General features: G+C 36.3%; 1 protein-coding gene across 3 annotated transcripts in view; it reads left to right on the forward strand.

Annotated features, from left to right (window-relative positions):
• Positions 1-1,377: 1,377 nt before the first annotated feature.
• LOC132103971 (chromodomain-helicase-DNA-binding protein 4-like) overlaps positions 1,378-15,103 on the forward strand; it is a 33,287-nt gene continuing 19,561 nt past the window's right edge. For 2 of the 3 annotated variants that reach the window (XM_059509093.1, XM_059509096.1), the window contains exons 1-9: positions 1,378-1,613; positions 2,015-2,130; positions 4,034-4,152; positions 10,050-10,277; positions 10,382-10,500; positions 12,366-12,613; positions 12,978-13,102; positions 13,306-13,441; positions 14,881-15,050. In XM_059509093.1, the coding sequence (XP_059365076.1) occupies positions 2,085-2,130; positions 4,034-4,152; positions 10,050-10,277; positions 10,382-10,500; positions 12,366-12,613; positions 12,978-13,102; positions 13,306-13,441; positions 14,881-15,050 (1,191 nt within the window). In that variant the 5' untranslated portion in view covers positions 1,378-1,613; positions 2,015-2,084. The remainder of the gene's footprint in view (positions 1,614-2,014; positions 2,131-4,033; positions 4,153-10,049; positions 10,278-10,381; positions 10,501-12,365; positions 12,614-12,977; positions 13,103-13,305; positions 13,442-14,880; positions 15,051-15,103) is intronic. The other variant, XM_059509094.1, reaches the window with a different exon arrangement.

A 15,103-nucleotide genomic window follows, 5' to 3' on the forward strand; every position in this document is an offset into this window, starting at 1 on the left:
CCTCCCTTACACCCCCCACCACCCCAAAACACACACACACACACAGAAACACCTCTTTCTTGCATATTGCCATGACAACTGCCAGCACAAGAAGAATATTATGGTCTGTGTTTTCTTTTGGATGAGACATTATTACTGGATATTTGGTGCTTTGGAGTATGGAGGAGGGGTGCGCCTGAGTGAGTTGTCATGACGACCATCTCTATATTTCTTTGATATGTAATTATGCTATATGGTGCCTACCACTCCCCACCCCCCAAGAAACTACATTTGTTTCCATATATGTACTTGTGTGCATTTTGATGGATTTGATATGTGCGTCAAGAGCCATCAGTGTTTGTCATTTTACTTCTCTGCATCCAGGTGGATGATAACGGGGTGAAGATGGCAGAAGGTATAGGCTATGTTGTTGATATGAGGAAGACAAACTACAAAATGTCTCAACGTCCCATCAAGACACTATAACTTCTGAAGGCCTTGAACAAATGGTGGCAATTACATTTGAAGCCATTATACAGCAGCATTATCAATGTGAGATTTGAACTCGTCTTTAAGTGAGACCTTGAAGCTTCAAATCCAAACCAGATCTACACTTTTAACAATGAAAGTTCCAAAATGGGGTTTTTGCAGTGATGCCACAGAAGAACAAGTTTTGGTTCCCTAAAGAATGGTTCAGTGAAGAGTTCTTAAGATAGCCATTTATTTCTTAGTAGGAAGAACATTTTTAGAATCTAAAGAACCATTTTCCACTATAAAAACCTTCTGTGGAATTTAAAAGTTCCATGGAATGCTACACATTTTTCATGGAACCATCAATGCCAATAAATAGCCTTTAGTTTTAAGAGTGTATTATCTTCTATTTAAACTCATTCTTGGACCACAAACCAAAGTTGGTTGCATGTGCTACTAAATAGTAGAGTGCTAAAATGCCATTGCCATTAAGTTTGGATTGTTTATGCCGTTTTATACGCTCGCATATGTCTACTGTAAATACAGAACTATAATAAGGAAGCAGTTTGGCGAGGAGCTGCTAATCGACTTTGTTTTTTTACCCTCTCTCACTTCCGGCTCAGTTCCCGTTCATTCTATTTTCGGAGTTATGATTATTGTGGGATGTCAGTGACTATGTTTATTATTATGGGATGTTAACTGAGGTGGGAGGGGTAGGCTGTTTCCATGGCAACTGTTGCTAAGGGCATGGTGGAATGGGGAAGAGAGGGTCTGTCTTTGGTTGTTGGGGGGGGGGGGGGTTGTTATTATGGTCTGTATGTTGCAAGGTAACTATGCGCGTGGGGGGAGGGGTGGATGTCTGTATGTATGTGTATGTGTGAATATGGGGAGGGAGATTATTATGGGATGTCTGGCCCCTGATCTCTTTGTGTCTATGCAAAGGGTGTAAGTGGCAGAAGGAGAAACTGCGACGTTGTGTGCATCCTACAGCTAAGGAGAAAAATAAATCAATAAAATAATCCGGATACACTTTCACTACTTATTAGAAACAGGGATATTACAAACTGTTTTAAGTGTTGATGAAAAGGAGCCAATACAACGTGGGGACATCTTAGATTGAATTAGCTCAGTGTTTGTTTGAAAAAGGGAACAGGTCAAGTTGTGTGAGTACGATTTCTGACATTGTATTACATTAAATCTACTTATGTTTTCGTTAAATCATACTATTTATGACATCGTTTAATGCATGTAAAATTAAAGGAATCTTAAAAGTTATGGAGACTTTGCCAGGTTAGCATTCTTAGCCTGCTTAGCTAATGCCTCAGTCACATTATGCCACATTTGTCCATTAAATGGACAATTAACTTGTATTTTAAAGTTTAAGCATGCTTTTTTCCAGTTGTATTAAACCAAATGCTATTTGTCCCCCATTGTAAGATATATTTGCACGCTTTTCGGGTTTTTTCTCCCTTGGCATGGAGTAACCACTATGATCAGCATGCTACCGTGACTATTAACTTCCGTTTGTATTGTTCATTTATTTTCTGCCTCCCCCGGCTTCAAGAAGGCACCAGAGGAGGCGAAAATCGGCATACAAGTGTCCACAATCCTCTCTAGCTGCTGTAATCAACAATATGTCCGGCAGCGAGGACGATTTTGAACATCGGTCTATGATGCAAGGTAAAATATCTAACGTTACGTTTACTGACGCGGGTCAACTCCACTCGATTGGTCGGTGTTGGTGTTGTTTGTCGCATATATAGATTAAATGTAGACACGTTTAATGTTTAAACGGATTATCTGTCACGTATTCAATGTTCTTCGTTGGAGTTTATTGGTGTGAAACTTCATTTATTCGACGAAGCAGTTGCTAGTAACGACTAACGAAACCACAAGCAGGATTGATTCTAGATATTTATTTACACAGTGAACTAGAATAGTAATTTAAATGAGAAATTCACCTTATACGTTTGAATACTTTACCTTTTATCATCCAAATAGACATTCTTGTTGTTTTTCCGGCAGCGCTTTGTGTTGCCGTTTTTTACGCGGCTAACCGTCGTTAACGTAACTTTCATACCATTTCTACCGTCGCACTCAAATAATACGCCTTCACAATTGGCAGACATGCCACAAAACGTAACTTTAAGCAAAACGGAGAGTTTATTAAGCAGTAGTAATGATTTTATAGTAACATTAGATGTGTTATGTTGTTGTTGTACCGGCTTCGATGCTTAGCGGCCTACCGGTAACAATCGCGTGAGAGTTTGACGCGCGAGGATTTTTCGTGTCCTCGCGCTCTGGCTGCTCGCGCGCTGTCGGCCTGTGGTGTTCAAGCGCAATATTTTTTTTATATTTCGCCTGTGAAATAACCGTAACCGTCGATTTTATTTGTAATATTTTGATTTTGCACACCAGCATGTGCAGGAATCGGATGTGACGCCAGTTTTTTCAGGGAAATGGTTAAAGGGGGGTTTTGCCCGTCATTCGGTGTGTCGAATGGAGCAAAATACTCATTGTGTTTTTGTATTTTTGTCTGACTGATTATGTAAAACCGAATGTAAGATTATTTTGAAAAAATTTAGCTAGGGAATTATGATTTCAAGTGTTTTGTGCCAGTAATGTAGTATATTTGTTGGTAAGTCAACTCAGTGAGTTAATATACTGTGGTACCTGGAGAAAAGCCAGTATATTGTTTTCATAAACAGTCTGAGGCAAGTCCATTAAGATCTTATCAGATTAATGTCGTCCATAGGAAAATTTAGACTGACAGAATAATCATAATAACCACAACAGTGCCATGTCACTTTTCTGAACGGAGATTGTAAAATCAGTGCTATCATGCAACTTTGTCCTTAGATTCAGTATTTGCAATCCTGCTACCAAAAATAACTAATATTGATTATTGATATCTGATTATAATGCTCAGGCCACTTACATGTGTGATTTTGGTGTCATTTTAATACTTCCTGTATAACTGTGAGATGGTAGCCTAATTGACATCATTTCTCAACATAAAATGGCCCAGATGATTTTCAACCAACTCAGATCAAATGACTAAAGTAGATTTGAAGATGACTAATCCTTTGCTCTCCTATTATTAGATTAAATGTAAATGTCAATGAATGGCATTAATGATTGATTAGATTAATCTGAACAGCTCTTTTCCTAATTACGGGGGTTTACGTGCTCATGAATTTTATATTATTTTTAATTAATTTATTTTACTTTTAGAATATTCATTTCCAGATCTGAAAATGACGAAAATCAGTAGAGAGTTCATAATGAATATACTGAATATATAGACAAAGTCTTCGACTAATTTTTTTTTAGTTTAAAATATTAAATCAAGTAGGTATTTCTCTCTCAGTGCAATGTGGGCAAGCATAATTTTTTATTAATATGAAACCAATGATACTTATCTGAATGACTGGGAAAAAATTTATTTATTAAAGGAAAAATAGTATTAATAATTCAAATACATCATTCAGATAATTATGAAATGTATTTATTAAATGATAAAAAAAAACCAATATAAATAAAAAATAATTTTTTAAAAATAATGGGTTTTTTTCTTCTGCAGACGAGGATGACCTGGACGAGGAGTTGTCAGAAAATGATGCCCCAAAGGTGAAAAAGAAGAAAAAAGCCAAAAAAAGCCGCGAGAGCAAAGGCAGCAAGAGAAATCGCTCACGGAGAGAGGTAAGTGCCTTTTTCTGTGAGCATGTGTGTGGATATTGTTTGCAGTATTCACTGTTCTTGTGATATTTATTAGAAACGTCCCCCACCATGTCTTAATGAGAAACAGAGCAATTTAGCTGCTGTCACAAATGGGATAGCATGTCCTAATGACTGCTTTTGATTAATATCAAAAGTACATTATTCAATTTTTTTAGCTGCTGAATCCCAATCCGACTGCTTCATTAAAGAGGGGTTCTAATGCTATTTCATGTATTCTGAGTTATTTACACTAGGGCTGGGCGATATGGGCTAAAAAAAAAAATCCCACATTTACAATATTATTCAGTATTCTGATGACAAAGAAATTGCTCCAAACAAGTTTTAACTTGATTTTGTTTTGATTTTACCTTCTGGGATTTGATCTGGATTTCCCCCTTGGGGTTAAAGTGCAATCAGAAACAACAAGCCAAAAAGACAAGATGGCAGGCCCTGCCATTGTAAACAGTGAACATGTTACATAATATTCTTATCATACTGGATACAGTTTGTAAATGTTTGTAAGACTGTCAGAGGTTTTCACTATTTTTTTTTTCCATGGGAGCCACACTGATATGGCAAAGTCAGTCAGAGAGCCACTTTTAACGCAAAGCATCAAAAGTTACGTCTAGTCATAAATAGCATTGTCATCTGTCATTCCTGATATGCAATGCAATGCAATACAAAAGGGGCTATCATTCTTTATCATTTACCAGTCAAATTTGTAACTGAGACGAGATGATTTAAAAAATAAATAAAAAAGCAGGATTACCTTAATGCTGGAAAGACCTTATGTTTAATATGTATATATATAAAACCTGTCTAAACTTGATGACACCACACTCCTGTTGCAAATCACCTGAATGTAGTGTCTGTACATTTAGTCATAAATAGAACGAGGCATCAATTTACTGATGGGGATCGTGTCGCGTTGCTCTGCATCCAGTGTAGACAACATCCCTGGGTTCTATTGTCTTTTGTTGGATTGCGCCACTCGTGTCCGGTGTAGACCGGATGTGAGTTTTTTAATGGGTTATGTTTTAGCCCTATGAAATATCTCTATTGACTGCATGATCATATCATCATATTATTTACTGCCATGCGAGCCACAAAAGTAAAGATTGGCGAGCCACGCAACGAGTAACACTGCTGTAGGTTGCTTTTTGGCGGATATGCTGTGCTTGTGTTGCCGCGGTCTTGTTCATTTCATAGGGTGAAACATCGCTCTCACTCGTAAGCATGTCTCTATGGCAAACGTGCGGGAGGAGGGTTGAACCCATTTTGAACTGGCGTGGAGCTACAGCCACGGTCCTGAGTGGAGCGTTGGCGGATGTTAAAAAGAAATCCGATTTTCATTCAAACAAGTCGATTTAAACTAGACATTTTAAGTTAATCGATAAAATCGATTTATCACCCAGCCCTAATTTACACAGTTAAATAGTTGCATTCTCATGTTAAACATGGGTTTCAAAAATGATTTGGAGTATTTCTGTGACAAGAACACTCCCTCAGGGTTCGAATAAGTTTTAGAATGTTCTTTTTTTTCGAGCATGGCTCTTCATGTAGTCACGGAGAGAGGAATTCCTTGTATGGGTACTTCTCCAGGAAGAGTGGGTGCACACAGCAGCCAGAGTAAGAGCGCGCGGCCATCAGCGTGCTTGTTTCGGGTTAATGGAGTCGTTGACAGCGACGCACATGACTTGCTTGAGAAGAATTTCTCCAAAGTAGTGTGATTTTTGGATATAAGGGAAAGATAACCTTGTCCAGCTTCCCAAAGAACCAGCATTAAGGGAATAGTGGATGCAGTTTGTTTTTCCAGGACAGCAATAGAGTTTCGCACGTGTGTGTTTGTTCCCATCATTTCGGTGACAAAAGTTTTATAAACAAGGCCCAGTTCGAAGCTGGATTTGCAGATCGTTTGATACAGAAAGATAGAGCAGATAAAATATCCCACTCATGAACTGGAATCGCTGGCGATGAGTAAAACACATCACACCTGATGGTTCTTTGACAAGCTGCTTCTTCTTCGGCTTTTGCCTTGATACTTTGGGTTACACCGGCAACATGCCCATGGACACTGCAGACTATTGGCCTGCACGTCCAAGCAGGTGTGATTTTTTTTTTTTAGCTGGTTGGAGTGAAACTCTGCAGAGCTGTGGCCCTCCAGGAATTGAGTTTGAGACCACTGGCGTAGAGGCTACGTCATAGATCCAACGCAAAAGTATAAATCAGCCTTGAGTGCTTTTGTTGTATTTATAACACAGCCATTACGAAATTAAATTAGTTTAGAATCTCTTTCTTAATTAACTGGTCAAGTGATCCCTTTATTTTATTTAAAATACTGAACACAATATAAAGTAATGAAGTTCTGGTTTTGTTAGACGAGCTAAATCATTTATAGGGATAGTCCACCAAAAATGAAAATTTAATGTTTATCTGCTTACCTGCAGGGCATCCAAGATTTAGGTGACTTTGTTTCTTCAGTAGAACAACAAAAAAAGATTTTTACTCAAACCGTTGCAGTCTTTCAGTCATATAATGTAAGTGGATAGGAATCACGGCTTTGAGAGTCACAAAACATACACAAACAAAACCAAATTAAACACTGCAGCTCGTGACGATACATTGCTGTGTAAAGACACAAAATGATCGGTCTGTGCAAGAAACTGAACAGTATTTATATTGTCTTTTACCTTTTTACAGCAATGTCTGAACTGTCCTGAGCGCGTTCGCATCTTCTTGTTTATCGTGATTTATCCCACCTAACATTAATTTGAAGATTAAATGTGAAAATATTGCAATATATATTTAAAAACTTTAATGTAGAAAACAATGTAGATAGTACTTTTAATATTTGTTTAGCGGCTAGGGATTTAACAATAAACCGTGAGACAGTAGAAAATCGATTCAAATATGTGACGATTCAAATCAGTTGAGTTGCTAAACAATCGCTATTCAGTTGGGTGTAGTAGTTTATATGAATGTATGTCTGATAGGAACTTGGTATTTTTTTTCTTTTCATCTTCTGTATAATGCATATTAAAGTTCATAAGTGCAGCGCTGCTTTGTTTACAGTGGAAACTAAGGACACGCTTTAAGCGCCACCTGCTGGAAGAGAGTGAATCTGCATCTCATTCAGCTTGTTTGCCGTTTCTTTTTCATGCTTCACAAAACTGAAGTCAAACCATTCTGTTTTTGCTTAAAATTTTTGCAGTTACACAATCTAATTTCGATTAAAACCTGCTCATGTTGCATGTATGAGCAGCATCTTTGTTTGGATCATGATTAAAATGCAGTGGTTGCCTCTAATTTTAAATGGAAAGAGCACAGACAAAGCTTATTTTGTTTATATGAAGAGATTTCATTTATTTGTGTTATTTATTTGATTTGGGGCTTTCAATATAGTTTTATGTATATTTATATATCTAAAATATTTAGCAGACGATTTTATCAAAAAGCGACTTACAAATAAGAACAACAGAAGCAAAAGAGCAATAATATGCAAGTGCTATATAAATATATTATTACAGCGTTATACTTCAATTTCACAAAGTAACGTGCAGCATTTTGTCAAAGCAATAATAAAAGGACACATTTAATTTATAATTTGTCTTAAATCTCATTTTGTAAAAAAAATAACTTGTGAATCGAATTGTAAAATCAAAATCGTGAATCAAATTGAGTCATGAGTTGAGTGAATCGTTACATACCTATTAGTGGCATATGTTTTTATGACTGAAGAAAAGATGTCTCTAGGAATTATTATTTTTATATTTAACCATTGACTTTAGCCATTCAACATTACTGTATAATTGAGAGCTAATATTTTAAACATTTATTAGACTTAAATAACAACTTCTGATTTAAGTGAACTTAAAACAATCTTCACATAAACCCATTATAATAAATGTCATATTTAGCTACCCGTTCCCTTCAGCAAGTAGAACATTTATTATTCAGAAATGTATAAACTTATCAAACACTAATATAGATGAATTCTTAAAGCTGCAAAAGTTTTTTTTTTTTTTTTTTTGATGAACACACATCACAGCAGCAGGTTATTAGGATATTTTGGCTGCTTTAGGGTTAGGTTAGAAAATATGACATGCATCACATTTTCTCACATTTCTTTACATTTTCTGACCCACTTCAGCTCTTAAAGTCTCTACTAATGATCTGATGAGTTGAATTGGGTTTGTTAGATGAGTGAGACAGTGCTGGTCCTCCAGGACAGTTTTGAAAACCACTACATTTCACAGACATGTTCTTAAATCTGACTCAAATATGGAAACCTGTAGCACAAAACCAGTCTTTAGTCGCTGAGGTATATATTTAGCAATAGCCAAAAAAAATTGTATGGATCAAAATTATCGATTTTTCTTTAAAGATACTATTTGCAAGATATTTGCAGTAAAATATCCAAAAACCACTGGGCTAGTGTTATATATTTTGTCCAGCTGATTACTAACAATATCTCTAATGTTTTCAACTACTTGTAAATCATGAGAAAATTCCCATTCTAAACAGTGACACGGGGCAGTGCAGTCGCCTGTCAATGATGTTAGTTACCCTTTTGTTACCGCCTTTACTGACATAGAAACCACATGACAACAGTGTTGTGGACAAATGCGGAAGTAGCTTTGCGACAAACTTCAACTAGAAAGAGATGCTGATCTCGCTTTGAGTTGTTTTGATTCGTATCTTTACAGAAATATGTTATTATAACGATCAACAAGATTAGTATTATGGGGCATAAACACCAAACGCAGGGCATCGCGTCTCTAGACCCGCGCGAGGACACGTCTGATCCATAGTCTGATCGTGTCTTTGCATTGATTTTGTATGTAATCTACTCGCGCAAATCGTTGAACTCGCGTTAAATCCATGATTTATCTTTCCGTCTGATTGATGGCCATCAGCGGTTGAGTAAGACATACGGATAAGACATGGATAAGACAACAAATCCCATCATTCCAATCTCCTTCCTAGCGTCATCAAACCACGCAATTGTTATTGTTTTGGTAGTGCGCCCTCTAGTGGCAGGTCCTAAAACCTGTACCTTGTAATGCCAAAAATCATTACGATATTAAGTAAAGATCATGTTCCATGAAGATATTTTGTAATTTTCCTACCATAAATATCAAAACTTAATTTTTGATTAGTAATATGCATTGCTAAGAACTTTATTTGGACAACTTTAAAGGTGATTTTCTTCATATTTAGATTTTTTTGCACCCTCAGATTCCAGATTTTCAAATAGTTGTATCTCGGCCAAATATTGTCAGATTCTAACAAACCATACAACAAAGGAAAGCTTATTTATTCAGCTTTCATATGCTGTATGAATCTCAATTTATCAAAATTGACCCTTATGACTGGTTTTGTGGTACAGGGTCACGTATAAAAAATGCTTACATACATGCACAGTTTTAAGGCAGCTTTAATTGCCTCTTTGCTAACTCCATGACTTAATTGATGACATAACTACTACATTGCATACTCGTGTTTCATTTGCCCTTTAATATGAATTTATACAGCACTTGCTACTGCATTTGTGCATCCAATTAAAGAACACGTTTTAAATAAACTAAAGAGTAAAAAAAAAAAAACAGGAATCTTTTCCAGGAATCTTTGAATATAAATTTCAAAAGAATAGCATTTATGTAAAATAGAAAATTATTAATTATCCTTGTAAAATTATTAAGGTCTTTTCATTTAATTTAATTTAATTAAATGCTTTAACAAATCTTACTAAATTCAAACCTTTTGAATAGTATTGTACATTAATATAAATCTTAACCTAAAATCTCATTTTGGAGAATGGGCTAGTGATTTTACCAGCATCCAAAACTGATCAAATGGATGTCCAATGTGTCCTCCAGGATATCGCCATCAGTTCTCCAGAGCCAGTGGAAGGCCCTGATTTGGACGATGGTGAAGAAGACCATTCAGATAGCGAGGGTAGCGATTACACACCTGGCAGGAAAAAGAAGAAAAGAGCCAGCACCACAAAGGACAAGAAAAGAAGCAGCTCTGGTGCCGACAGAATCTCAGCAGCTTCCAAACGGAGGGAACCTGAGGAAGAGGAAGATGAGGATGATGACGATGCTGTGAGTTCATATGGGATTTGGCAGCTAAATGAACTACATGTTAAAATAAATACAAATTGAATCACTCAGTTCTATAAGAAGTGCTTTTCTGAATTGATTTAAAGGAGCCAAAAAGTTCCTCTCAGCTTTTGGATACCTGGGGTATGGAGGACATCGATCATGTCTTCACTGAGGAAGACTATAGGACTCTGACCAACTACAAAGCCTTCAGCCAATTCGTCAGGTATGAGTGCATTACCCACATAAGTCATTGAATGTTTTTATTGTAAATTCACTATTAAAACAAACAATTATATTGCAGTGTTTATTATAAGTGATTTAGCTGTGCACAACATCATCCATGTCCCCTCACAATTTTTCAAACAAACCAGACATCTCTGATGATGTGTGTGTCGGTGGGATGATAATCTGCGTTTTGCATTCGATCACAGCAACAGTGATCCAATGAACCCAGTGCTTCCCACAGGTTTGAAATATACTTGCGGTTAGGGCTGGGCGGTATGACGGTATATATTGTTACCTTAGTATAAAATGTCAACTGTAACAGATTTGCTTTATTCCACGTATACAGAGACGTGTAAATAAGTGGACATGGATTTTTTTATCCAAAGAAACAAGGAGAAAAACAAATGAACAGTAAAGGGTTATATATATTGCATGCATGCACAGTTTTAAGGCAGCTTTAATAGCCTTTTTGGTAACTTCATGACTGAACTGACCATGACATTGCATGCACTTATATTATTTCGCGCCTGGCGCTGAAGTAAAGTGGAGCACGTGTCTGAAACATCTCCTGTTCTGCAACAGAATAAATGCACTTCCTGTTAAAAGAAAAAGTGACAGAATCAGCAGTTGTGAGTCGGGTGGCCAACCCTAAACCCACCCGTGTTAATTACATTAAATATTTTTAACACGTTAAACTGAAAAAATGAATCGCCTGCGTTAATGCGCTAATTTTGACACCACTAGTTTTAACAATATCTTTATTTGTTGAAATTAATTATAATAACATAGGCTACAATTACATTCAATTAAATACTCATATAATGCATTAATATGCATCGTAAATTATCCAAAATTTCAGCATTTAAATGGTAGACTCCTTGCTTTGTCATATAGTGTCTTTCTTAGTGAATGGGACACAGATTTTTACTGCTACTAGTAAAATATATATATTGAATTATATTTGTCAAATAATGTTCTTGGACTTTTCCTCCTGTGGGAAAGCATCCCAGCCAAAAACTACAATAGTTTACTGTGAATTAAATAACATGAATTACTAATGAACACACAACAGCGCCGCCTAGAGACACTACAACATGCAGTGCACTTTTGAAATATTAATTCATATACTTTTGAAGTTTAATAATCAATAGGCTGTATGAGGATTTATGTTTTTCCATCGCCAAGATATGACATCTTAAAATGATCATTAAGATTTAACCATTTAAACCATTTAATTTATTGAAGTTGTGACATTAAATTTAAGAAAAAATGGAGGGTTTTCGCCTTTTTCGCACACGTGCTCCTAAATATATTTTATACTTCACACACATCTATTTTTAGTTGCAAATGCGAGTGAAGCACCCGCAGTGTGGTCTCTGCATCTAACGGTTGCTGTTGTTGTTTTTTGCTTTCTACTGTCACCATTGGCTTGCTTGGTTTGAGTTTAAAAAACACTTAATTTTAATTGTCATTTACTCACCCTCAAGTTGTTCCAAACCTTTAAGTTTCTTTTTCTGTTGTACGCTAAAGATATTTAGAAGAATGTTGGTAACCATGACTTTTAATATGGAGGAAAATACTATGGAATTCAAAGGCTTCCATTTGGGTGAACTATATTACTGATTTGACTGTAAGTGACACTATCGGATGAGAACAAAACTTGAGCTAGAGCTGAAAAATGACACCATTGTCTTATGCTTTTTAAGATGAATGTTTCATAGTTTATGAACTTCACACAGTTATTGAACTGAACTAGTCAACTCAACACTATACTGACTTGAGCTGAATAAAGACACTGTCTTTTTTAGAGCTGCTTTGTCACATATTTTAAGAAGCTTACATCATCCCCCTACAATCTCACAGGCCTCTGATCGCCGCCAAGAACCCCAAAATTGCCGTTTCCAAAATGATGATGGTTCTGGGAGCGAAGTGGAGGGAGTTCAGCACTAACAACCCTCTTCGGGGTTCGGCTGCTGCCACCACAGCCCTGGCAGCCGCTAGTGCCTCTGTATCAGTTGAAGCTGCAGAAGAAAGTCCAGTCACAGCCAAAATCAGTGCCGAGTCCACACCAGCAGCTCCCATACGCAAGGCCAAGACAAAAGAGGGCAAGGGTGAGGGCCAAGTTGTTTCACTTCTTTTAATTTGTGTTTTTTAATTTGGTTTTTCACCATGTGAGTAACTGCCTGCGAAGCAACTGTTTTCCCCAGCAGTGACATTTGTGTGAAATGTTATTACAATTTAAATGGCTGTTTTCTGTTTAATAATTTTTTTAATGTAATTTATTCCTGTGACTCAAAGTTTAATTTTCAGCAGCATAACTCCAGTCTTCAGTGTCACACGATTCTTCAGAAATCCAATGAAACAAGATACTTTATATGATTTTACATGCTAACAGTGTTCAACTTTGATGTAGGAATAGCCACAATTTTTTTGCTTGCTTCATGGGAAGATGATGCTAATTCATGTGCATTTCAGGGCCGAATGCACGCAAGAAGTCCAAACCAGCACCCAAACCTCAAGAGAAGAAGGTGAAGACCAAAAAGGTTGCTCCTCTGAAGATCAAACTAGGAGGCTTCAGCAGCAAGAGGAAACGCTCATCTGTAAGGACTTCAGCTCTACTTTCCCCCCTTCCTTTTCTCCAGCTTGTCTTTGCACTCATCCTTTAACCTTTTTCCATGAAATATGTTTTTTCTTCACTCTGCTCTAATTTTAGACCTAGTATCCCACTAAAGACATCTAAGTAATTTTCTGGTCATTTATCAGACTGTATTTCTCTCTTCTTATTTCAAATTCTCTGTTTTAGAGTGAAGAGGATGATGTTGACGTGGACAGTGACTTTGATGATGGCAGTATGAACAGTGTGTCTGTTTCCAATGGATCAAATAGCCGCAGTAGTCGCAGCAGCACTAAAAAGAAGCCCAAAAAGAAGACAAAAAAAGGTGAGGATCTTGTGTTCTCTGTCTACCAGTGCTTGTGAATATTATTAGGCTTAAACAGGCCAAGGTTACACCTTATATCTGTCATAATCCCTTCAGAGAACAACTTAAGGGACCAAAGACTATTTAGTTAGTAAAACATTGTATCCAGTCCAGTCTGGATCCAGAACACCTGAGAAGAGATGATGCTGACCCTCAGAGGACCCCAGATGATGCTAACCTTGAATCAACAAACAGAACTAACAATTATTGCTACATGTGTGACTCCTATAATTACTATTAATTAATAATATTGATAGTTCATCATCTAGCTGACTACGTCTTGTATTATTATTATTATTTTTATTTTTCTAAAATCCTGTCAAACGTGCACAAACTACTAGCTACTACTAAATATTGTAGAAACATAATTTTCTGTAAAGTTGCTTTGTAACGATTTGTATTGTAAAAAGCGCTATACAAATAAACTTGAATTGAATTGAATTGAATTGGTACATACTGAAACCCTGAGGAATATTTGGAAAGCCTAGAGCGTTCCAAGTGTTCTTGAAATTAGATATCCTCCCCTAAAAATACAAATGCATTTGAGGCACATTACTATCATAGAGCCTTATGAAATCAGTTAAATGTTTTTCTCAAGTTACATTTTTTCAAACAAAGTCCAATAGTAGAGAGTGCTTCTCTGGGTCAAGATGCTCTCTGGTCCAGGGTTTATCACCGTCCATCAAAGAAAAACTACAGAATGATCATTGCACTCTTGTAAATAAAAAGCCTTTATTATCAGATGGCTACATCCAAGAAATCAGCACAGATGACTTACCTAAAGACACTACTTTCACCTGTGCTAAGTTTTTTGTATGCTCTCCCTGAATTTCTTTAGAATCTTTTCAATTACATGTTTTTCTGGATTTCTTTTGCATCACAGTTTTTCTGGATTGTTTGATTGCTTTAAGATTGCAATTAATGGTTAAATTAAAATAATTTCTAATTTAAATCATGAAACTTGTACAGTTTAACAATTTAAGTTAAAAAAAAAGTTTAATGCCAAAATGTTGTTGTTATGTTCTAATTCTGTCTTTATGATTTAATAAAAAATTATAATCAAAAATGGTGGGAATCAAATGAAGACATAACATTAACAATTGAATAATTCTTATATAAAAAAACATAATCAAATAAAAAACAAAATTTGCAATCAAAACTAAAGAAAAAAATGGTATTCCATGTAAGTTTTATTTTAATTTAAAATATTTCGAGAAGTACATTCTACTATACAAAAGAATACAATGGTAATGTAATTTTGTAAAAGTGAAATGACATTTTGAAATATGTAAAATTCATTTTTTATGACTGGATTCCACTATTCTGTCCTTGTTTCACATCACGGAAATCATAGGGTCCTTCTATCAGTCATCGAACTGTCCTTTCTCCTTCTCTGCTAGGTGATGATGATGGTGATGGATACGAGACGGATCATCAGGATTACTGTGAGGTCTGTCAGCAGGGAGGAGAGATCATTCTCTGTGACACCTGTCCACGAGCTTATCACATGGTCTGCTTGGACCCTGATATGGAGAAGGCACCAGAGGGCACCTGGAGCTGCCCACACTGTGTGAGTGAACCAACTCTGAGTCTCCACATCTGTTCAATATAAAACTGTGCCAC

The sequence above is a fragment of the Carassius carassius genome, chromosome 25 (assembly GCF_963082965.1).
Source record: "Carassius carassius chromosome 25, fCarCar2.1, whole genome shotgun sequence".
Taxonomy (NCBI): domain Eukaryota; kingdom Metazoa; phylum Chordata; class Actinopteri; order Cypriniformes; family Cyprinidae; genus Carassius; species Carassius carassius.